The 24214-nt window shown below is 47.0% G+C and overlaps 1 protein-coding gene across 1 annotated transcript in view; it reads left to right on the forward strand.

The window, feature by feature from the left end:
- Positions 1–2434: 2434 nt before the first annotated feature.
- LOC140457045 (G protein-coupled receptor 137Ba-like) overlaps positions 2435–24214 on the forward strand; it is a 47381-nt gene continuing 25601 nt past the window's right edge. Inside the window, 5 exon segments of the mRNA XM_072550974.1 lie at positions 2435–2591; positions 3948–4384; positions 6573–7159; positions 8761–9184; positions 14785–14834. Of these exon segments, the coding sequence (XP_072407075.1) occupies positions 8795–9184; positions 14785–14834 (440 nt within the window). The 5' untranslated portion in view covers positions 2435–2591; positions 3948–4384; positions 6573–7159; positions 8761–8794.

Here is a 24214-nt window from a genome sequence, read left to right on the forward strand (position 1 = left end):
TGCATTGCCAAGCACAAGGGTTTAAGGTGAAATTCCTTCTAATTGCAATTTAAGTTGAGGATGTCAAGAAAATAAAACTGGACCTCAGTTTAAAATGTAGACAGATTCATAGCCGGATCTCACACTTGAAGCGCATTGTCTAACCTGAAATATGACCTCTTGTATATTGATAAAACATTTAGTTATTGAGGGACAAAGACTTGAAAGAAATCTGGATTTTGCAATTTAGTCAGAGGTCTTCTGATTAAAGGATTCAAAAGGGCAGCTAGTTTTAAAGCTGTTAACTTTTTGCCTATAAATACTGTGTCTTCTACCTCCCTATCATACCACACCTGAGGAAGGAGCTGAGCTCCAAAAGCTTGCCAAGTTTGGTATCCATGAGAATATCCTCAACTGGGATCTTGGGATCATGTCACGTTACAGGTGACCCCACTACACTATACACTCTCTCTAACACACACATTCTTACATACTCACACAGACCCCCTCTCATACGCATGTTCTCTCTCACACATACATAAGACCAGCTCAGGACCTGGCTGGGACTGGGATAACTAATGGCCAGAGCTTTGTTTCCCGTTCATATTCCTTTGACAACCCTCGTCAGTTTGAAGGCGATGACGGTTCCTGGGCAGTGGGGTCACACCGCGAGCAGGACAGGTATATTTCTTACTTAAAATTTCTGTGTCTTTTGGTTTGGTCAAAGAGAAAATTGTGCTCTGATAGTTGCACAGAGTTTTTTTGCGAATGTATCAAGCAGGGTGGACTAAGGGGAAACCGGTCTATGCGGTGTTTTTATATTTCGAAAAGACACTTGATAGGGCACCACGTAAAAAGATTTCTATGCAAGACTCTGAACATCCATCATCACATTTCGGCAACCTCTCTGTGCCAGTCCAGCTCAACTCTCATTGGTGGGTGGCACAGTGGTTATCACTGCTGTCTCTACAGTGCCAGAGACCTGGGTTCAATTCCCACCTCAGGCGACTGACTGTGTGGAGTTTGCACGTTCTCCCTGTGTCTGTGCAGGTTTCCTCCCACAGTCCAAAAATGTGCAGGTTAGGTGAATTGGCCCTGCTAAATTGCCTGTAGTATTAGGTGAAGAGGGAAATGGGTCTGGGTGGGTTGCGGGTCGTTATGGAATTGTTGGGCTGAAGGGCCTGCTTCCACACTGTAAGTAATCTAATATACACTTCCCATACTCGTGCACACCCTCTTGCAGGCTTATACTCCACTACACCCACATAGACTTTACCAAATATTCACACATGCAAGCACACATTCACTCTGTCTCTTATGCACACATAGGAGTCATAGATATGCATGGGGTGAATTTGTATTTGCAGATACATTCTATTTTGCTCAAAAATGCACAATCTGCAGGCAATCAATACATGTTTCTATGTAATATTTTGTAAATTCCACTTTGGAAACATAACCAGTCTGACTCAAGATCAGGATATAGACAGACTCTGACCTCACACACCTTTAAAGTATTTCCTGAGCTGAGATGTCACCTTTTCTTATAAAACCATATGTTATCTCAAGAAGGTGACTTAAAAGGAGTTCTGGGATTTACATATTAATGAACCAAAACCTGCAGCCCATTCTAAAAGATGAAAGATTTAACAACAATCCAGGTTTTCAATCTATCATGTCAGTTGCATGACACTGTAATTTTTTACTATAAATTGTGTCTTATGATCTTATACTCCACAACCACCTGATTAAGGAGCAGCACTTTGAAAGCTCGTGCTTCTAAATAAACTTGTTGGACTATAACCTGGTGTTGACTTTTGACCCTAAAATCAAAGCAGTGGGTGTTGCAGCATTGCATGCACGCATGCGCAAGTGTCGGTGTTATGCGAACTTCTACGAAACGACGGGAGTGAGCAGGCGCAGTCGACGGGATTAGCGTGCGGCTGTCGGCCGGCCTCCCCATTGTGTATTGACGGGAATGAGCAGGCGCAGTCGGCGGGTTATGCGTGCGGCTGGTCGGCCGGCCTCCCCATTGTGTATTGACGGGAGTGAGCAGGCGCAGTCGGCAGGTTACGCGTGCAGCTTGTCGGCCGGCCTCCCCATTGTGTATTGACGGGAGTGAGCAGGCGCACTCGACGAGATACGCCCTGCGGGCTGTCGGCCGGGCCTTCCCATTGTGTATTGACGGGAGTGAGCAGGCGCAGTCGGCAAGGTACGAACGCGGGTGGCGGCTGACCACCGCGAACTGACGGGAAGGAGCAGGCGCATTCGGCGGGATACGCGCGCGGCTGCCGGCCGGTTTCCTCACTGCGTACTGACGGGAGGAGGAGGAGGGGGGGGGGAGAGAGGGGCGGGTAGTGAGCAGGCGCAGTGGGCAGCGGCGGGTCCGCAGGCGCAGTCAATCCGGGGTGTGGGACCGGTGGGGGTGGGGGTGGGGAAATAAAGAGCCGCCGGCTGGCGCGCAGGCGCAGTAGGTCTCCCCTTGACGGATTTGAAGGGTCCGCCGCTGAGCCTCTCCGCTCCGAGTGAAATTCAAAGCGAGAGGCGCTAAACGGAGTTTTCACCCGCCTGGCGGTCGCGCGGCAATGTGACCAGGAAGGATGAAATGGGAGGTGAGAATGGGGTTCGCCGGCGGAGTTTGTTTTCCGGTTGACGGAGAGTTTGGAGAGAGATGAGGGGTTTGACAGAATGTTCCATTGAGGGAGAGCTCGGGGGGGGTGGGGGGTGTCTCGGGATGGAACCACCTTGACACCCGCTAACCCCCCCCCCCCTCACAAACACACAATGGTCTCGGCTGGTCCAACCTGTGCAGAAGGTGGTCCCCACAAAACCATCCAGAGTGAGGGATGGGATGGGGGCAATCTAGGCAAGGGCCAATCATCAATGGGGAACGGGGGGTGGGGGAGAGAGAGGAAATCCTCAGGTCACACTTACCAGGGGATAGGGGCTTCCTCAGGACTGTGTTATGGGGGGGGGGGGTAGGGGCTTCCTCAGGACTGGGTTATTGGGGGGGGTAGTGGGCTTCCTCAGGACTGGGTTATTGGGGGGGGTAGGGGCTTCCTCAGGACTGGGTTATTGGGGGGGTAGTGGGCTTCCTCAGGACTGTGTTATGGGAGGGGTGTAGGGGCTTCCTCAGGACTGGGTTATTGGGGGGGGTAGGGGGCTTCCTCAGGACTGGGTTATTGGGGGGGGTAGGGGGCTTCCTCAGGACTGTGTTATGGGAGGGGTGTAGGGGCTTCCTCAGGACTGGGTTATTGGGGGGGGTAGGGGGCTTCCTCAGGACTGGGTTATTGGGGGGGGTAGGGGGCTTCCTCAGGACTGGGTTATTGGGGGGGGTAGGGGGCTTCCTCAGGACTGGGTTATTGGGGGGGGTAGGGGGCTTCCTCAGGACTGGGTTATTGGGGGGGGTAGGGGGCTTCCTCAGGACTGGGTTATGGGAGGGGTGTAGGGGCTTCCTCAGGACTGGGTTATTGGGGGGGGGGGGTAGGGGGCTTCCTCAGGACTGTGTTATGGGAGGGGTGTAGGGGCTTCCTCAGGACTGGGTTATCGGGGGGGGGTAAGGGCTTCCTCAGGACTGGGTTATCGGGGGGGGGTAGGGGCTTCCTCAGGACTGGGCTATCACTGGGTAGGGGCTTCCTCAGGACTGGGCTATCACGGGGTAGGGGCTTCCTCAGGTCTAGGGTATCGGGGGGGGTAGGGGCTTCCTCTCGACTTGTTTGTCGGGCGCTTCCTCAGGACTGGGTTGTCAAAGGGGCGGGGGCTTCTGGGATTCTAGGGGGTGACGCTACATTCTAGTTATGGTCAGATCTGTCTGAGGTCCAGTAACCCCTCAGCCTACAATCGCTGTATCTCTCGGTCACTTATAGTCTTGAGCTGTGAAATCAATTAGAGATCTGACTGTGGGGGTGGTTCCAGTGATATTTATTTTCACTGAGTAGGTTTCTCTATCTGCTGCTTCTTCCCATTAGGTCTACAGAAATCCTTTTATGATAGGACTCAGCAGTTGCAGAGTGGCAGCCTCAGGACCTTGTGTTGATTTATTCATTGGAAGTGAGTTAGGCCTGTATTTATTGCCTGTCCTTCATTGCTGTTGAGAAGATGGTGGTAAGCCTGTTGAACTGCTGAAGTCCACGTGTTGTGGACCCACAATGTTGATTGGAAGAAGACTCCAGGACTTCGATCCATTGGCACTGAAGGAACGTCTGATATTATGCTGGTCTGGACTTGGAGGGATTTTGTAGCTGCGAGTGGCCCCTTGTCCTCCTGGGATATAGAGAAAAACGAACAGGAAATGACATCACCACAAACCCCAGGAACCCCATCCAGGAGAAAGATATAAATAGAAAGCAGGAGACAACAGCTTCGCTTCACTTGGAGGTCACCACTGATGATGTTACCTAGCCAGGTAATGAATGTCTGGATATCAAACCTACATTCAGCGAGCAAACCTACACCCTAGAGATTACTGAATTGCAAGGTGTTGCTGAAGAAGCTTTGCTGAGTTAGTGGTGTGTCTTGTACATGGTGCGTGTTTTGGCCATTGTGTATTGGTGGTGAGACAGTTCCAGTTATAGCAGGCTCTTCTGCTCTGAAGGGTGTCAAACGTTTTGTGTTGTTGGAGCTGCATCTATCCAGACAAGGGGGGAATATTCCCTCGCACTCCTGACTTGTGCCTTGGCGGTTTCTTTTAATTTCTTCAGCCAGAGGGTGGTAAATCTGTGGAAGCCAAGTCATTCAGTGAATGTAAGACAGAAGTAGGCTCTTGATTTAGTAAGGAGATCAAAGGGTGAAGGCAGGAGAACGGGGTTGAGAAACCTATCAGCGATGGTAGAACAGACTCTGGGCTGGAAGGTGTAATTCTGCTCCTATCTTCCTGTGAGATGAAGGAGAGGCATTGGGAGTCAGGAAGTGAGCTGCTCATTGCAATGTTCTCAATCTATGTCCTGCTGTTGTGGCCATGCTATTCATACACCTGATCCAGTTCATGTCCTGGTCATCCATGGGATGTTAACTATGGGGGATTCAGTGGTGTATATGTTTGTTCATTCAGCAATTCTAAACCTGATAGTGGGGAGAAGCAGTGGTATCGGCTCATAGTTCAGTACATGGCTTTGTTTTTTAGATTAGGATTTTACTTTCGTTTATGAAGGGATAAGATGAGCAGCAGCTAACTTGTTTTAAATGTTTATCCCTGAGGTGACTAAAGCATTTCATGCCACATTTATTTTCAGTTATATCAGCCAGTGATTTTCTTTTTCCTTGAGATTCATTTTAATGAATGTCTTTATGTTGTTGACTGATTTCTGTCTGCTGTAGCGTGGCTTGGGGTTTTTAATGCTTCCATTCTTGTACAATGAACAGTAACAGCTCTTGTTACAGAAAGGAATACTCTTTTTTTTTTTTGTTAAGGGAGCTATGGTGCAGCTCATGGCTTAAATGTCTGACATTTTCTCCCTGTAAACTTCTCGCAGTTTCCAAGACCTCAAACGGATATTCGGCTGAAGTGAGATTTATTTTTTTATTCACTCAGCAATCCTGCATTAAATTCCTGCGGTCCAAAGTGTGCATCATTGGGACGGAGTTTATGATTTTTGTGGGAAAATGACCAATCTTTGAGAGGTTGGCCAGGGAGGCTTAGAAACCAGAACACTGTAGCAGAATGTGATCAAAGTGAGCACTTCCCAACAGAATAGTGGTTAGGAGTCAGTCTGAACTTTACAACCATCTCACTCTTCTCTGTTTGTGTGGTCACAATTTATTGTGAAATTTTGATTGGAATGATTGAAGCAATTCTGCTTCTCTCTAAAATGTTTGGTGGTTCCTCCTGTCCCAATTCTGACATGTTTATTTGAAACAACATGTACGTTATTTTAAGGGATAATAAGTAAGTTGAAATAGTTTCGAAGAAGATCTAGTCAGTTCTGATAACATTGTCAATCTCAAGCCATTATCAGAACCAATCCCTTATCTGAAGCTGTACGTAATGAGATCATGCCTTTGTGATCACTTTGACACACTTCTTTTTAATCCATCTGACTTTTTGTTTGAGCTTGTCAGTGAGGGAGTGGAATGTTTTGTGTTTCAGTCATGCGGTGTCCATATTGAGAACTCCCAGGGCAGCTATGGTGAAGCTTTCTAAACTGTCTCCATCAATCATTCCAAGAACAGGTATAGCATGGGATTAGATGTAGAGTAAACATGTCCCTACACCTGCCCCATCAAATGTTCCCAGGACAGCAATAGCATTGGGCTAGATAAAAAGTAAAGGTCCGTTTACACTGTCCCTATCAAACATGATTGGGACAGCAAGAGGTTAGATAAAGCTCCCTCTACACTGTCCCCATCAAACACTCCCAGGACAGGGACAGCACAGGTTTAGATACAGAGTAAAGCTCCCTCTACACTGTGGCAAGTACTTTGTGTTACATGTCACTTGCAACAAAATTGATTCCTTGAGTTGAGTTGCTTGGGTTGGGAGCAACCCAGTCTTGACTTAATTATGGTGCATGATGTTACGATGTATGGTGGAATTATGTGAGAGCATTGCACTTGGTGATGATGAAGAAGTGTAAAAACCCTCTCCTCTTATTTAGCAGGTGGAAGAGGAATGTTCTGTACATCCGCTGATTGCCAAAGACTGACAGTGTGCTGGATCAAATTGAGCCATGCCGGGGTAGATGACAAGTGCCTTTGAGGGGCTTTGGGCAACTTTCACCCAAGCCGTGCACTCCAAGGGAAGAGGACGCTAATCCAGTCCTGCGTTAATGACAGTTTCTCAATGGTGGGGATGGGACCAGCTTACCTGCAATTAACATTGGTGCAGTCCATCGAAGGAGCAACATTGTGGCCCTTTCAGTGCGGCCAGGGGTGTGGGAAGGTTCGAAACTGGAGACCTATTTAAACTGTGAAGAAGAAAGACCATCCAACTTTGCGAACACGTTTAATATCACTTTGTAATTGACTGGCCGATTTCCCCACACAGTTTGGCACCAGCTGACTTGAGGAAGAAAAGCTGGAACGAGCAGGCTGATCTTTTCCATCTTCCAAGTCTTCGAGCTGTTGTCTGTGCTCAACCTCCTGTTGCACGTCCTTTTGATAAGGGTGCTGGAAACTCTCAATACTGCTGCGCATTTCAGGTCTACATTCGCCTTTTTGGGAGACTCATCTGTGCACAGTATAAGTAATTGGGAACTCATTTAAATAGTCAATCGGGTGGATGTTTGATATTATTGTTTCACTTTTCGCAAAGGTTAAGCTGTCTTTCTTTTGTGTTTTTATCCACTGTGTGGGGTCCGATTCTGGATTAGTGGTGCTGGAAGAGCACGGCAGTTCAGGCAGCATCCAAGTAGCTTTGAAATCGACGTTTCGGGCAAAAGCCTTCAAAGCTACTTGGATGCTGCCTGAACTGCTGTGCTCTTCCAGCACCACTAATCCAGAATCTGGTTTCCAGCATCTGCAGTCTGTTTTTACCTCTGGGGTCTGATTCTCTCCTAGAGTCAGACAGCACCGACACTGACCGTTTGGTCCAGCCAATCCAGGCTGGACCATATTCTCACACTAAATTAGTCCCACTTGCCTGTTCCTGGTCCATATCCCTCCGAGCATCTTTTATTAAAGTCCTTATCCAAATACCTTTTAAACATTGTAACTGTACCCGTGTTTGCCATTTTGTCTGGAAGTTCATTCCACACGTGAACCACTGAGTGTAAATATGCCCTCTAGTCTTGAATTCCCCCACCATAGGGAAAACACACTGCCCAGAAATGTGAAATCCCATTTTTCCTTTCAATTGCAAAATCACCCAAATGTCACCTCTTTGGAAGGCACCCGGGAGAAACCCTGGCACGCGTGGTAATTGTCGGTTGAGGTTTCAGCCTCTGGATCCATTTCAGAGTTTGTGCGTTTCCCCCCTCTCTTCCCCCCCCCACCCCCCAAACCATGCCGATTCAGCATCTTCACTTTGGACAGCTGATGCTGGTAGTGGGATAATATCATGCTACCATCCCCTTTTCGCCAAGAGTTTCACTGTATGTGCACTGGAATGGATCGGGTACCATGGCAGGGTGCCCAAAATAGGGAAAGCACCAGCTGGTTCTTGTTTAAAGGGTGTATTTGCCAATCGGATAACGAAGGTGTGGTGGGAGCTGATGTTCATGACCCTGGTAAAACAGTAATGCTGCAGGTCAAATGATTCCCTCTGAGATATTGGCTTTCATGGCTGACAGTACCTCCCCAAGGATCAGTCTTGTGCTTACAAAAGTTGACTGAATTTCTGTTTCTTTATGATTGCTCAGTGCATCACCTTGAAGTTATAAATTACCCAGAAAGGTTAAAGACCAGTGGGTGGGGGTTGTGGTGTTAGCTTGCGGCTCTGAGTGGTGCCAAATCCCACTTCAACACCATTCACCATCTCACTACTCTGCGCATCTGAGTCTTAAGCTGAATGGGGAGCATTACAGCTGAACCCTCACTTAACATCCCCAAACTGTCTTCTGCTTGAAGAAAGAAATCACTGCACAGTGCTCTGGCCGTGAACCCTAGCCCCCTCTCTCTATCTGTTGCTCAACCAGAATTCAGGCTTCTGAATTCCCCTTCCCACCCCAGCAACTGCTAGTTTTGAAAGTGCGCTCGTAGTTTTGGTCAGAGCGGGGTTGTTGAGCTGCACATGTGTATGTATTCAATACTCCCTTCCATTGGAGGTGATTGTCTGTTTATCTGCTGGCTGACTGATCATTACAGAGAGTTAAAGTTTAAACTTGATTTAAATTTCTCTCCTGGTAGGTTATTCTGACATCAGTCAGTGCATGGTGCCACCATGGTTCCAGACCTGAAGATGGAAGATGCACGAGTTATGGATATCATGTTGAACACAGTGAGCCCTGAACCCCTGCAGCCTGCTGTTCCGCTCTCGGTAACGCTGGGACTGACCATTGTCTACACTGCACTTTATGGACTCCTCTTCCTCCTTATCTACATCCAGCTCTGGCTGGTGCTGCATTACAGGCACAAGAAGTTCAGCTACCAGACTGTCTTTCTCTTCCTGTGTCTCCTGTGGGCTGCTCTGAGGACTACCCTCTTCTCATTTTACTTCCGAGACACCATCAAAGCCAACACCCTGGACCCTTTCTCCTTCTGGCTGCTCTACTGCTTCCCGGTCTGCCTGCAGTTCTTCACCCTCAGCCTCATGAATATGTACTTTGCTCAGGTAATCGTGATAAGCTTCTCGCAGCTTGGGAGGGCTGATTTTGTTTGTCTTCTGACCTGGGCAGATGAATGATTGTAGCAAATTGAAAATCTCCCTCAGGCTGTGGTGGTTAATATTAACTTTTGGAATATTGCGTGCAAATCTGGTCTCCTTCATGTTGGAAGGATGTTGTGAAACTTGAAAGGATTCAGAAAAGATTTACAAGGATGGTGCCAGGGTTGAAGGATTTGAGCTTTAGAGAGAGGTTGAACAGGCTGGGGCTGTTTTCCTTGGAGCATAGGAAGCTGAGAGGTGACCTTATAAAGGTTTATAAAATCGTGAGGGGGCATGGATAGGGTAAATAGGCAAAGTCTTTTCCCTGGGGTGGGGGAGTCCAGAACTAGAGGGCTAAAGGTTTAGGGTTAGAGGGGAAAGATTTAAAAGGGACGTAAGGGACAACTTTTTCACGCAGAATGTGGTATGTATATGAGCTGCCAGAGGAAGTGGTGGAGGCTGGTACAATTGCAACATTTAAAAGACTTTTGGATGGGTATATGAATGGGCTGGGTGCTGGCAGGTGGGATTAGATTGAGTTAGGATAGCTGGTCCGCATGGACGGGTTGGACTGAAGGTCTGTTTCCATGCTGTACGTCTCTATGACTCTATGATAGGTGCGTGCTCTTTTTGATTTTCTTTGAGCTGGAATCTTTGTTTTAGAGAGTTTCAAACCTGGGTCAAACAGGAAGTGCCTCAGTTTTTAAATTCAGTGACAAGATGTTGGCATTGCTGGCTAGGCCAGCATTTATTACCCATCCCTAACTGTCCTCTGCGCAATTAAGTGTCAACCACATTGCTCTGGGGTCTGGAGTTACACATCGACCAGACCGGGTAAGGATTGCATTTGCCTTCCTTAAAGGGCACTAGTGAGCTAGATGGGGTTTTTCTGACAATCAATGGTTTTGTGGTTATCATTACACCCCTAATTCCAGAGGTTTATTGAATTAAAGTTCTGCCCTCAGCCATGGAAGGATATGAACCTGGATTCCCAGCGCATTACCAGGATCTCTAAATTAAAAGTCTAGCATTAATACCACTAGGCCATCAGCTCCCCATCTGCTCCTGAGCTAAAGGGTATGTTCAAATCCAGCTCCTGATCATTTGAGCTTAGTTTGAGACAGTGCTCCTTCTTGGAGGTGACATCTTTTGAGATAAAAGTGAAGATAACGTGTGGTTCAAATAAAGGTTAAAGCCCCAAATTACACTGCCCACCTGTGTCCCCACACAGGCTCTCACTCTCGTGTACACATGCACGTTCTCTCATGCTCGCACACGCACCCCATGCCAAATGTAAAACAAACAAACAAACTCAATCCATTTATTATTTTCTGGCGTCTAGTTGAATGTACGTTAACTCTCACTATTAACAGCACTTCAGGAATCTCTGTTTCTCAGAGGTATGATATGTGTAAATGCTGTATGTTTCCTTTTTCAAAAATGCTTGCACCTTAGACAGACCAGAAATACAAAGACAATTCAGCCACCTCCATTGTTCAAATCACAGAATGTAGAATCCCTACAGTGTGGAAGCAGGTCATTTGACCCGTTGAGGCTATGCTGCCCCTCTGAAAGACATTCCACCCAGCACTAACCGCTAAGCCACTGTGCTGCCCTATCATCAAGCTCTTGGTGTGGCTTGCCCTCCTTAATTCTCAACAGAAGAGCTAACTTATCAACTCTCCCTGATCCTTCAGATGTAGAAATAAAGACCTCTGCTGCAGTGCTCTTTGTGATCTCGGGAGGCCGCAGAGTGGTTTATAGTCAGCAATTTGTGGTTGCCAGTTTGTACAGAAAAAGCTCCCATAATGCCATGTAGTTGTTTTATCAGCTAACCTGGTTTGTTGACGTTTGGCTGAGAGAGGAAATGTTGATTGGAACCCCTCCCTTAGCCCTCACTGTTGCCCTGTTTGCATTTGGCCCCTTTATTGTTCAGTGCCTTTCCATTAATTGCTTCCAGGTAGTTCCAATTCCCAATCTCTCTTGTGCCCGGTCACTTGGTGAAATGCATTGGTTCACTCTCTGCTCCTCCGTCCTGCAGCATGAACCATTGCCTTAAAACTCTTGAATGGTGCGACAGAAAACTCCTGTTCAAAGGTTAAAACTGCCCTCTCTCCTTTCAGTATGACTGATGTACTGCAGATAACGATGCACATGAGCCAGCAATAATCAGCCGAACCGAGTTTATTATTTTTGTGAACGCAAATTGAGATTAAACTGGTTGAGAGTTCTAGCTTAATAGAAGATAGAGCTGAAAATGTGTTGCTGGAAAAGCGCAGCAGGTCAGGCAGCATCCAAGGAGCAGGAGAATCGACGTTTCAGGCATGAGCCCTTCTTCACGAAGAAGGGCTCATGCCTGAAACGTCGATTCCCCTGCTCCTTGGATGCTGCCTGACCTGCTGCGCTTTTCCAGCAACGCATTTTCAGCTCTGATCTCCAGCATCTGCAGTCCTCACTTTCTCCTCCTAATAGAAGATAGGCTTCAGATTGGTTCTATCTATCCTACACTATTCCACTATCATCCATATATTTATCCAATGACCATTTAAGTGCCCTTAAAGGCAAGTCTACTACTGTTAGAGGCAGGGCATTCCATGCCCCAATACTCTGAGTAAAGAAACTACCTTTGACATCTGTCCTATATCTAGCACCCCTTAATTTAAAGCTATGCACCCTTCTGCTATACATCACTATCCGAGGAAAAAGACTCTCACTGTCCATCCTAGCTAACCCCCTGATCATCTTATGTCTCAATTAAGTCACCTCTCAACCTCCTCTCTAATGAAAACAGCTTCAAGTCCCTCAGCCTTTCCTAATAAGAGCTTCCCTCCATACCAGGCAACATCCTGGTAAATCTCCTCTGAACCCTTTCCATAGCTTCCACATCCTTCCTGTGATGCGGTGACCAGAACTGTGTGCAATACTCCAAATGCGGCCGCCCCAGAGTTGTGTATAGCTGCAGCTCTGAAACTTAATCCCTCGAATCATAAAAGCTAATGTTTAGTTCACCCTTGCTTTGGGGACGTTCACTTGCATTTCATCATTGTCAGACATCAGACTGGCCCCTTGCCTTTTTTTGTTTCTGCTTTGTGCGTATTACAAGGATTTTGTGACGCGACTGGCAGTTTGATGGTTGTGTGTCAATTCAGAGGTCATTGTGCAATGCTGAGATGATCTGCAGCTGCAGACAGGAGAGAAATTGGCTTCCTGCGTGCGAAAGTGAAAAGCTCATTCAGATTGACAGCCAGGCTTTATTCCCACCCTGCTCAGTCAGGGTTCCTGCTTCTAAACATTGCCTGGTGACTGCTTGGCAAGCATGCCCACAGGGTTTGCATTAATCAAGACCTTTTGGTTACCTTGTCGTTGAAAAGCTGCTGGCTCAGTGCATTTGCTAAGACGAGCTTTCTGAAGGTAGGCAGCATGTGTGGATCAGAAAGGAATTGTCATGTTCAGCAAGCGAGATGGAAGAAAGCAAAGTACTGGTCTGAAAATAGTGCCCAGTGGATCTGTGGCAATTTCAAATGCAAAGGTTCCTCTAAGCAGTGTGTATTGCTGGATGTCGGTTTGCTCGCTGAGCTGGAAGGTTCATTTCCAGACGTTTTGTCACCCTACTAGGTAACATCTTCAGTGGGCCTTCGGGCGAAGCACTGTTTCCTGATGATTCCTGCTTTCTATTTATGTTTGGGTTGGTGATGTAACTTTCTGTTCTTTTTTTCTCAGGGGGTGGTAGATGGGGTCTAACTTGATGCGTTTGTTGATAGAGTTCCGGTTGGAATGCCATGAATCTAGGAATTCTCGTGCGTGTCTCTGTTTGGCTTGTCCTAGAATGGATGTGTTGTCCCAGTCGAAATGGTGTCCTTCCTTATCTGTATGTCAGGATACTAATGAGGGAGGGTCATGTCATTTTGTGGCTAGTTGATGTTTATGTATCCTGGTGGCTAGTTTTCTGCTTGTTTATCCAAAGTAGTGTTTGTTACAGTCCTTGCATGGTATTTTGTAAATGACGTTAGTTTTGCTTGTTGTCTGTATAGGGTCCCCTCATGGTTTGTGATGGTGCAAGGAGGGTGGTAATAGGGTAGGGGAGGCCAAAACCAGACGGCACAGGTTTAAGGGGAAAGATGCAAAAAGATCCTGAGGAGTAACTTTGTCATGCAGAGGGTGGTGCTTGTATAGAACGAGCTTCATTCTCTCTTTCAGAGAAAACAGTTCCCCTCGTCTCTGTCTTTAAAGCGAGACCTCCTATCCTTACATGGTCCCCAAGTTCTAGGCTTCCACACAAGAGGTACCATCCTCCCTATATCCAGTCCCATCAAGTTCACATTTAAATAAGAGGTCACCTCTCATTCTTTTAAACTCCAATGCATATAAGCCTGACCCATTCAACATTTCGCGCAGCAGAATTATTTTCATCGTAACACTGGAGCAAAGGAATCCTGTTGTCATAGCACCAGTGTTGCACACTGCCTCCATAACATAACTATTTGATAGTTGCAAACTCCAATACGTTGTATCAGAAATCACAGAGTGCACTTATACACTTAATGTCGGGTCCTGGGGAGTTTTGCTGAACAAAGACCTTGGAGTACGAGTTCCTACTTAATTGAAAATGGAATTGCAGGCAGACAAGGTGGTGAAAGAGACGTTTGGTACACCTGCCTTTATAACCAATTGCATTGAGTATAGGAGTCGGGAGGTCATGTTGTGGCTGTCCAGGACCTTGATGAGGCCACTTTTGGATATTGTGTTCAATTCTGGTCTCCCTGCTATAGGCAGGGTGTTATGAAGCTGTGAATGGGTTCAGAAAAGATTTACCAGGATGTTTCCAAGGTTGGAGGGTTTGAGCTATAGGGAGAGGCTGAATAGACTGGGCTACTTTCTCTTGAGTACTGGAGTCTGAGGAGTGACCTTATAGAGGCTTAGAAAATCATGAAGGTCACTGATAGTGTGAATAGCCAGGGTAAGGGAGTCCAAAACTAGAGGGCATAAATTTTAAGGTGAAGGGGGAGCAGGCAGATACAAAGGGGATGTAAGAGGCAACATTTTCACGCAGAGGGTGGTGTGTGTCTGGAATGAGGTGGTAGAGGCTGGTACAATGACAACATTTAAAAGGCATCTGGATGGATGAATAGGAAGGGTTGAGAGGGATATGGGCCAAGTGATGGCAAATGGCACTAGATTAATTTAGGATATCTGGATGAGTTGGACCAAAGGGTCTGTTTCCTTGTTGTACATCTCTGACACTCCAGAAGTTAAACAGCCGAATGCATACGAGTCAGCAATTAGTTCCAGCAAATGTAAGCAACTGCCACCAAAGAAACGATAGAAAGCGAAGTTACTTTAACATTCTATACATTACTGGGGAATTTGTTTCATCGCTTTGCTTCTTAATTAGGAGGGTGAGCATTCAGCAATGTGGTCAAAGGCAGGACTCCTCCACAGCCGGCTTCTGGTGCAGGAGGTGTTTGCTCATTTCCCCCCCACTCCCCAGATCAATCCTGTTCATTCCCTGCTGTGATTTCTACCACGTTTCGCTTTGAGTGATCGCGTTTTAAAAACTTTCATTCCAGGTAGTCTTCAAGACGAAAGCAAAATATTTCCCCGAGATGGCCAAAAAGCTGTAAGTGACGCTTCTGCTGTTACGTATTCGGGACCAAAGCGTGCTTGTCGAATATAGAGAATTAATAAAAGAAACAGGGGGAAAAAAAAATGATTGATTGAAGTGTGCTGGAGAATGGTGCCATTGCTGCTTCAGTATTCCCGGTGTGGGTACACGGCATAATGCATGGCTGGAATTGTTCTGGGATCTGAGCCTGAAATCACCAGTGCAGAACCCAGTATGGGAGGACTGCACCACCAATATGGTCGTGGACCAGACCAACCCCCCTCAAAATATTTTAAGGTGATAGTCTCGACTCTAACCTTTTTTCTTACTTTTAAAAGGCAAATGTGAATATTACTTGGAATATTGTGTCCAGTTCTGGTCGCCCTGCTATAGGAAAGATACAGAGGCTTTGGAGAGGGTGCAAAGCAGGTTTACCAGGATGCTGCCTGGACTGGAGGGCTTGCATTATGAAGAAAGGTTGAATAAGCTCAGACCTTTCTCTCTGGAGAGAAGGAGGAAGAGAGGAGACCTGATCGAGGTATACAAGATAATGAGAGGAATAGGTAGAGTCAATAACCAGAGACTTTTCCCTAGGGCAGGATTGACAGGTATGAGGGGTCATAGTTTTAAGATATTAGGAGAAAGGTATAGAGGAGACGTCAGAGGTAGGTTCTTTTATGTAGAAGAGAGTTGTGAATGCGTAGAATGTGTTGGCGGTGGTGGTGGAAGCAGAGTCATTAGGGACATTTAAGCGACTGCTGGACATCACCTGGATAGCAGTGATTGAGGGGTGCATAGGTTAAGTTGTTATTTTTTACATCAGGATTAAACCTTGGCACAATATCGTGGGCCAAAGGACCTGTTCTGTGCTGTACTTTTCTATGTCCTATGTCCTATGTTCCAGATGCAATGCAACTAGTTAAACTATTTGGCGTTAAGCAAAACACAATTTATTTAAACACTGTAGTTAAAGGTACAACCAAAGGAAAAGGAATTTAGAATAATAACTCTATTGGAAAAGTTAACAATAATAGATACAGTAACCATTACTAACTAACTGTTCCAATATAGTAACATCCCATATGCGCACACGTTGGCTAAAAGGCAAATTCAGACACAGATTCTCACATGCAGTTCTTCCCATCAAGAGAAAACCTAGAGAGAGTAGCAGCCAGGAGACATTCACTGAAGCTTCCAACCCCGTTGAGACCCCAATAGCTTCTGAAGCTACTGGAAATAAAACCCAAAACCCAGAAATCTGGATCTGGGCGAGCTGGCCACACCCATTCAGGCTGTTAAACAAAACACAAGGCCTCCCACTCTGTTTACAATACCCCAGGCTGCTCGACACCTCTGTCTTACAGCCTCTCTTCAGAAAACAAGGCGCAAAAATAACCTTCCAAAGTCATAACATTGTCACAATGCAAAGTTTCATGATATGCGTATGCACATTGTCCTATGGTGTCCACGGTTACATGGTTTCACACAGGGTACAGCACCTCTTGCTCTGTAGTCTCCAATGGGACATTGAACATTTTGTGCAGAGTGAGGGGCATCTTCTGCGTGAGCCCTTGTACTGAAATTAGAGAGTTAATGCGTTGTAATTCCCAAAATGGAGGTTTTGCCATGATTCAACTGTGGGGCCTTGGTGGGGCCTTGTCTTAGCTGTGCTGTAAGTTTCTTTTTCGTAAAATAATTGATGATGGTAAATCCAAGATGGTGGCATGGTAGGTAGTTTCTGGGCTTGTCAGAGTCCGCCCACTCCAGGCCGGCAGCATCTGTGTCTATATGTACATTTCATCTTTGTCTTTTTCTTTTCTTTCTTCATCTTTGGGACGATCGCTGCAGCATTGGTGGCATGGATTTGGACTTTTGACAGTGGCTGGGCCCAGAGCCTGGGCCCTTGGCGACGGCTGGGCCCGATGTGGTAGTGCCCAGAGCAGTGGCTTTTTGCGGAATTAGATGGCAGTAAAGCCTGTGGCACTGTTGTTGTTCCTCCTGGAGTGGGACTCCTTAAGGACTGGAACACATTTCAGAGACCTATCAGAAGCCATGATTGAGACCCAACTTACACAGAAATAAATAATTTCTTTTTATTCTTTTCGTAACTCACAATTGCACCGGATTTTGGCGACAACACTTTTCACTGTTTCTTCAAGTATGTGCGACAATAAAAGTAATCGTTCATTCATTCAACCCAGGATTTGGAGATGCTGGTTCTGCTGGCTTGATGACAATGTTGTGATTGGTTTTGAGAGCATTGTGATCAGGTGATGTTCTGCTCTACCTTTTTCGGTACGGCTGATGAATCTGACATTTATATATTTCCTGACAGTTTGCGCATACTTGTCAAGCCCAGGGCAGCAGTCTTCCAGTGGGGTCCAAGTTGACCCCTTCTTTGGTCGCTTCTCTACAGGTTCCTGTGATGATTGTTCTGGTTTGTCGGTGGGCTCATTGGGACCACAACTGGCAACTTGAAAGAATTCCTGGAGTCTTGTTCATCTGGTGAATTCTTCCATGTCTGCTGCAAGAACCATGGGGTCCATTTTGGCAGAAATTGAGACCCCTGCTAAGAACTTCAGTCTCTTGCGGTTGAAGGGTGTGGTCCAATAAGTTGACAATTGACTTCCCCGTGGTGATAACATTATCCATTGTGGTGCCAGGTTGGGCTTGGCTACTGCTGGTGATGCCAAGTTTGTCCAGTTTCTTCTTCTTGGTGTGTGTGTGTGTATGTGGTGTAGTTTTGTTGCCTTGTCTGTTTGGCAATGTCCCATAACTGTAATGCTGTATCCTGAGTGCAGGCTGAGAGTCTGGACTCCATCTTAATTTCAAGGTTGTGGCGCCTGCTGTAGAGTGGGTGCACAAGATGATTGAGGAGTTTGCGCGAGCTGTGGTGGCAAAGTCTCTCCGCGTAGACTGTTGTAGGTTGACTCGAGTGGATTTGAGATCCGTAATCCTTTTTGGGATCTTTCCTGCTTGAGTGCAATTCTGTGGAAACTTGATGTCTGTGACGATATGTTTGATCTCCTTGGAGATCCTCTCCACTTTAGGCCGGCAGTTAGTGTTGTCGATGGTAGTCATGATTTGGAGAACCAAGTAGTTTACTGGAGAAGTGGAACCTGAAAGAGTTCAGAAAAGATTTACAAGGATGTTGCCAGGTTGCTGCATTTGAGCTATAGGGGGAGGCTGAATAGGCTGGGGCTGTTTTCCCTGGAGCGTCGGAGGCTGAGGGGTGACTTTATAGACGTTTATAAAAGCAAGAGGGGCATGGATAGGATAAATAGACAGGGTCTATTCCCTGTGGTGGGGGAGTCCAGAACTAGAAAGCATAGGTTTAGGGTGAGGGGGGAAAGATATAAAAGAGACCTACGGGGCAACTTTTTTACGCAGAGAGTGGTAAGTGTATGAACTGCCAGAAGAAGTGGTGGAGGTTGGTACAATGACAACCGTTAAAAGACATCTGGATGGGTATACGAATACGAAAGGTTTGGAGGGGTATGGGCTGGCAAGTGGGACTAGATTGGGTTGGGATATCTGGTCGGCATGGACGGGTTGAACCGGAGGTGCTGTACATCTGACTCCATGACTCTATCTGCCACGGCGGGATTTGTTCCCAGAGTGTTACCTGAGTATCTGAATTAACAGTCCAGCGATTAATACCGATAGGCCATTACACAGCAACTCCCCTGGAATATTGCACAGAAACTATCTCCTTGCGTTTGATTCGGGACCGGGTTCTGAAAATGATCCTCTGCACCGCTCTGGCCGTCAAAATATTTTTCTGACTCGGAATGAATGAAATCTCTCACTTCCTGTGTTCTGTCCGGGCTGACATCTAAACTGATGCCTCTTCAGATCTGTAGTTCTTCTTGTGGCCTTTCTTTTCACCCACACTCTCTTTTTAACTTCCTCTTTACCCCAGCTGCCTTCCGATGTGATTTCTGCAGCTGCAATTATTTTTTTTTTAAAGAGAAGTGAGTGGCTGTTTGTTGTGGAGAAGCTGAAATGGCAAGTCCGTTCCCAGTGCTCACAGGAAGCTGGGTGGAAATGCATCACCGCAGAGTGTTTCCATTGCCTCGGCCAAGCCAGTAAACTTTGTGGTTTCAACTTGCACTGTTTGCTCTCCGTGTCTGCCACCTGGATCAACTGCAGTTTACTCCCTACATTCACACTCTGAGGGATGAACTTCTCAAGGTTTTATAAAATCAAAGGTAAGGTAGAATAGCTAACAGCTTTTTCCCCACGGGAGGGGAGTCTAAAAGTAGACGGTTTTCAGGTGAGCGGGGAGAGACACAGATGGGTCCAATATTTTTCGCACACGAGGTGATGAGTTCATGCCAGTTGTGGTAGTGGAGGCGAATACAATTTTGTCATTTCAAAAACATTTTTTTTGGATAGGTAGGTGGATGGATGGGATAGGTATGGAGGGATATGGACCAAACACAGGTGAATGGGACTAGGTTAATTGTGAAAACTGGGTGGTATGGATAAGTTGGGTCGAAGAACCAGTTTCCATGCTGTAGACCTGTATGACACTTGTGTTTTGTGCAGAACCTCCTGCACAACATCTCTGCCTTTATGTTTTGGATTAAAGCATTTTGATGAAGAAAGTAATGGCTGTGAACTTTGTGCGGCTGTGGAGTTAACAGAACAATGCAGTTTTCTTAAGCAATACGAAAATAGGAAGAGGAGTAGGCCATTTGGCCCCTTGAGCCTGCTCCGCCATTCAGTAAGATCATGGCTTTTGGTCCCTCAGTTTGGGTTGGCTCCAAATCAATTCACAAAGACACCTCATAACTACTTTCATAGAATTCCTACAATATGGAAGCAGGCCATTCAGCTGGTCAAATTCACAGTTAGTTGTCATGCTTCCCCAGTTGAACAGCTTGTTGGATTATGATGAAGAATGGCTACTCAGTTGGTGAGCGGTGCATTACTGCACTGGGCAGCATACGTTGGCTGACCCCTGAGTCAACTTGCCCAACTCTGAGTTTGATCGAGGTGGATGTGCCCTCTCTCAAGCATCTTTCTGGAGAGCTTTAACATTTCTGCCAACTTACGGGAGTGCCGGACTTGTGACTGACCAAGATTCATTTGAGAAGGCACCAAAACCAATTGAGAGACTTCTCTGCGAGCACACTGTCGATGGCACACTCTCTCCAGCTCAATCTCTGTCCCATCTTCTGCCTGTCCTGAATGGGGCAGGGTCTGCGGCTCGCACCTTGGACCTCTGGACACAACTGGCCAATGAGGAAACAGGCCATCCTCAATCCTAAGTGTCTGTCTCATCATTAGGACTTTTGGCTTTGGCTGCAATTTGACAACACTCGATACTGATAGCCAGGGGTATAATCATGGAATCCCTACAGTGTGGAAACAGGCTATGTGGCCGAACAAGTCCGCCGACCCTCCGAAGAGTAATCCACCCAGACGTGTTCCCCTACCGTATTACTCTACATTTCCCCTGATGAATGCACCTAACCTATACACCCCTGAACAATGGATCATTACAATTAATTGCGTGGCTAATACTTGTTTGGACACCAAATGACACACCTCTGGGGCAGGTGGGTGCTGAAGTGGCCTTACTGGCCCTGAGGTAGGGACATTACTACTGTGCCGCAAGAGCCTTCTAGTTGCGTTGTTAGATGCTGAGCAAAGTAACTGCTACTTCCTGGTCCATTGAAGGTGGTTGACCATGTTGAGCTGAATTCGGGTCATCTTTTCTATCATGGGAGTGAGTTAATATTTTTGTAAGGTTGTGTTCACCACTGGCAGTTCCTGGGTTATTGTTTGGAGCACGTGCAAATAAGAGACACTGATTGGATATCTAGCAAGCACTAAGGACGTTCAGTGAGTTTGTACTCCAAGCAGAGGTTGATATTTGTTTTTGTGTGTCTGCATGGCCCAGGAGAGGGGTTTATATGCTTGCTGTGGTCCTAGGGCAACCTGGATGCATTGTCCATCACTATATGCTAGAGCAGGGGCAAATTAATCTCCCAAAATGCCAGAGAAACATTGGGGCATTGTATGAGGAATTGTCCGGAGAATTGCTGCTCCTCCAGCCATAGGGTGGTCTCCTGTGCTTGCTGTTGGTAGGTTCAGCCAGAGTCATACAGCGTGGCAACAGGCCCTTTGGTCCAACTTGGTTAAAAACAATGACTGCAGATGCTGGAAACCAGATTCTGGATTAGTGGTGCTGGAAGAGCACAGCAGTTCAGACAGCATTTAAGTAGCTTCGAAATCGACGTTTCGGGCAAAAGCCCTTCATCAGGAATAAAGGCAGTGTGCCTGAAGCGTGGAGAGATAAGCTAGAGGAGGGTGGGGGTGGGGAGAAAGTAGCATAGAGTACATTGGGTGAGTGGGGGAGGGGATGAAGGTGATAGGTCAAGGAGGAGAGGGTGGAGTGGATAGGTGGCAAAGTGGATAGGTGGAAAAGAAGATGGGCAGGTAGGACAAGTCCGGACAAGTCATGGGGACAGTTACTGAGCTGGAAGTTTAGAACTAGGGTGAGGTGGGGGAAGGGGAAATGAGGAAACTGTTGAAGTCCACATTGATGCCCTGGGGTTGAAGTGTTCCGAGGCGGAAGATGAGGCGTTCTTCCTCCAGACATCTGGTGGTGAGGGAGCGGCGGTGAAGGAGGCCCAGGACCTCCATGTCCTCGGCAGAGTGGGAGGGGGAGTTGAAATGTTGGGCCACAGGGCGGTGTGGTTGGTTGATGCGGGTGTCCCGGAGATGTTCCCTAAAGCGCTCTACTAGGAGGCACCCAGTCTCCCCAATGTAGAGGAGACCGCATTGGGAGCAATGGATACAATAAATGATATTAGTGGATGTGCAGGTAAAACTTTTGGATGAGGAAGGCTCCTTTAGGGCCTTGGATAGAGGTGAGGGAGGAGGTGTGGGTGCAGGTCTTACAGTTCCTGCGGTGGCAGGGGAAAGTGCCAGAATGGGAGGGTGGGTTGTTTGGGGGCGTGGACCTGACCAGGTAGTCACGGAGGGAACTGTCTTTGCGGAAGGTGGAAAGGGGTGGGGAGGGAAATATATCCCTGGTAGTGGGGTCTGTTTGGAGGTGGTGGAAATGTTGGCGGATGATTTGGTTTATGCGAAGGTTGGTAGGGTGGAAGGTGAGCACCAGGGGCGTTCTGTCCTTGTTACGGTTGGAGGGGTGGGTCTGAGGGCGGAGGTGCGGGATATGGATGAGATGCGTTGGAGACTTGTCCATCCTGGTCAGACATCCTAAATAATTCTATACTCATTTGACTCATATATCCCTCAATACCCTTCCTATTCATGGACTCATCCAGATGCCTTCGCAATGTTGTAATTATACCAGCCCCCACTACTTCCTCTGGCAGTTCATTCCAGACATACACCATCCTCTGTGTGAAAACATTGCTGCCGAGGTCCCTTTTTTTAAATTTCTCCCCCCTCGCCTTAAACCTATGCCCTCTAGTTTGGACTCCCCCACCCTGGGGAAAAGGCCTTGGTCATTCACCCTATCCTCACCCCTCATGACGTTGTAAGGTCAACCCTGAGCCTCTGATACTCCAGGGACTGTGAACCTGTCCAGCCTGTGACTGGAGGGGAGATACATGGTGGGGGTGGGGGGTGGTTGTAGCAGAACTGGGCCCAGGAGGTACCTGTTTGTGGAGGGTGAGGCAGGAGAAGCGCAAGATACTGCAGCAGGTGAGGAGAGAGGGGGTTCCAGTAGTTGGGTTGTGGAAGGGAGATGGGGAAGTAATCAGGAAATGGGTTGATTAGGTTGGGGAGGGGAGATGGGGAGATGGGGAAGCTGCATCAAAAGGTAGAGTGAGAAAGCGATGCTGCAAATGGAGTGGAGAGAGATCGGGACAAATTACAAGCATTGACAGAGAAAACAGGTAGGTTGCAACGGTGAAGAGAATGAGACTGCAAAAAAACTGAGCAGTTTTAAATCTGACAACAAAGGAATACTTAGTTATGTAACTAGGAAAATTGGGTATTTCTGAGGTAATGTATTTGTTACGAAAAAATGTGGAATCTCGAGCTTAATTCTGCGAATGTTCAGGGACTATTCATTATAGGTGTCTGCATAGACACTGTGTCAGTTATTTAAGTTAAATCAGAGATGTGTTGGGAATGGTAGTAACTTTGCACACGTCACATTTAATGCATTGTCATCACATCAGTCTGTGGAAATTCCATCTTGGATGATGGCTTTCATATGTAGAAGGGAGTTGGTTATTTCTTGCCTGTTTCTCATGCAATTTAAATGCCAGGAAGACTAAAGAATGAATTATTTCAAAAGGCTGGGACTTTCAATGTAATAGAAGGTTAACAATTGCAAAGGGTATTAATGTTTTTCCGTAGGCTCTTCTGTGTGAGCCCAAATACCCCAATTTTAGATTAGATTAGATTACTTACAGTGTGGAAACAGGCCCTTCGGCCCAATAAGTCCACACCGCCCCGCCGAAGCGTAACCCACCCATACCCCTACATCTACATCTACCCCTTACCTACACTACGGGCAATTTACCCTGGCCAATTCTCCTGACCTGCACATCTTTGGAGTGTGGGAGGAAACCGGAGCACCCGGAGGAAACCCACGCAGACACGGGGAGAACGTGCAAACTCCACACAGTCAGTCGCCTGAGGCGGGAATTGAACCCGGGTCTCCGGCGCTGTGAGGCAGCAGTGCTAACCACTGTGCCACCGTGCCACCCACATTACAGAAGGCCCTTGTTTTATGACGGCATTACATAATGTTGGGGGGCGGGGGGACACATTTGGATCCCAGTTCCCAATGATGAAGAATGTGAGGAGGAGAGTTAAAGGTTGCAGTAAATTACTGCAGATGCTGGAATCTGTACTGAAAACACACAGTGCTGGAAATCACAGTGGGCCAGGCAACATCCATGGAGAGAAAGCCCAGAGATGTGCAGGTTAGGGTGGATTGCTCATGCTGAATTGCCCATCGTGTCCAGGGATGTGCAGGCTATGTGGGTTCGCCATAGGAAATGTGTCTGGGTGGGGTGCTCTTTGGAGGGTTGGTGTGGACTCGAGGGGCTGAATGGCCTGCTTCCATAGCGTAGGGATTCTATGATTTCTTTGAAAGCAAGTTACCGTTTCAAGTTGAGATAATGCTTTGTCAGAGCTCTGATGAAGAGTCATCTAGACTTAAGTCGTTACTTTACTTTGCTTTCTGTCTCTGGATACTGCCTGACCTGCTGTAATCTCCAGCAGATTTTGCTTTCAGAGTTAAAGGCTGGGGTTATCAGGTGGAAGGGGCCCTGCAAACAATAAAAGCACTAAGGCCCATGATTTCTCTCCCCTGGGCTGTATAGAGGTGTGTGTATGTCAATTTCAACCTCCAAAAAATGTTTCCTTTGGGCCCAAAATGACATTTACTGCACATG

This window comes from Chiloscyllium punctatum, chromosome 31, assembly GCF_047496795.1.
Source record: "Chiloscyllium punctatum isolate Juve2018m chromosome 31, sChiPun1.3, whole genome shotgun sequence".
In the NCBI taxonomy this organism is placed as follows: Eukaryota; Metazoa; Chordata; class Chondrichthyes; order Orectolobiformes; family Hemiscylliidae; genus Chiloscyllium; species Chiloscyllium punctatum.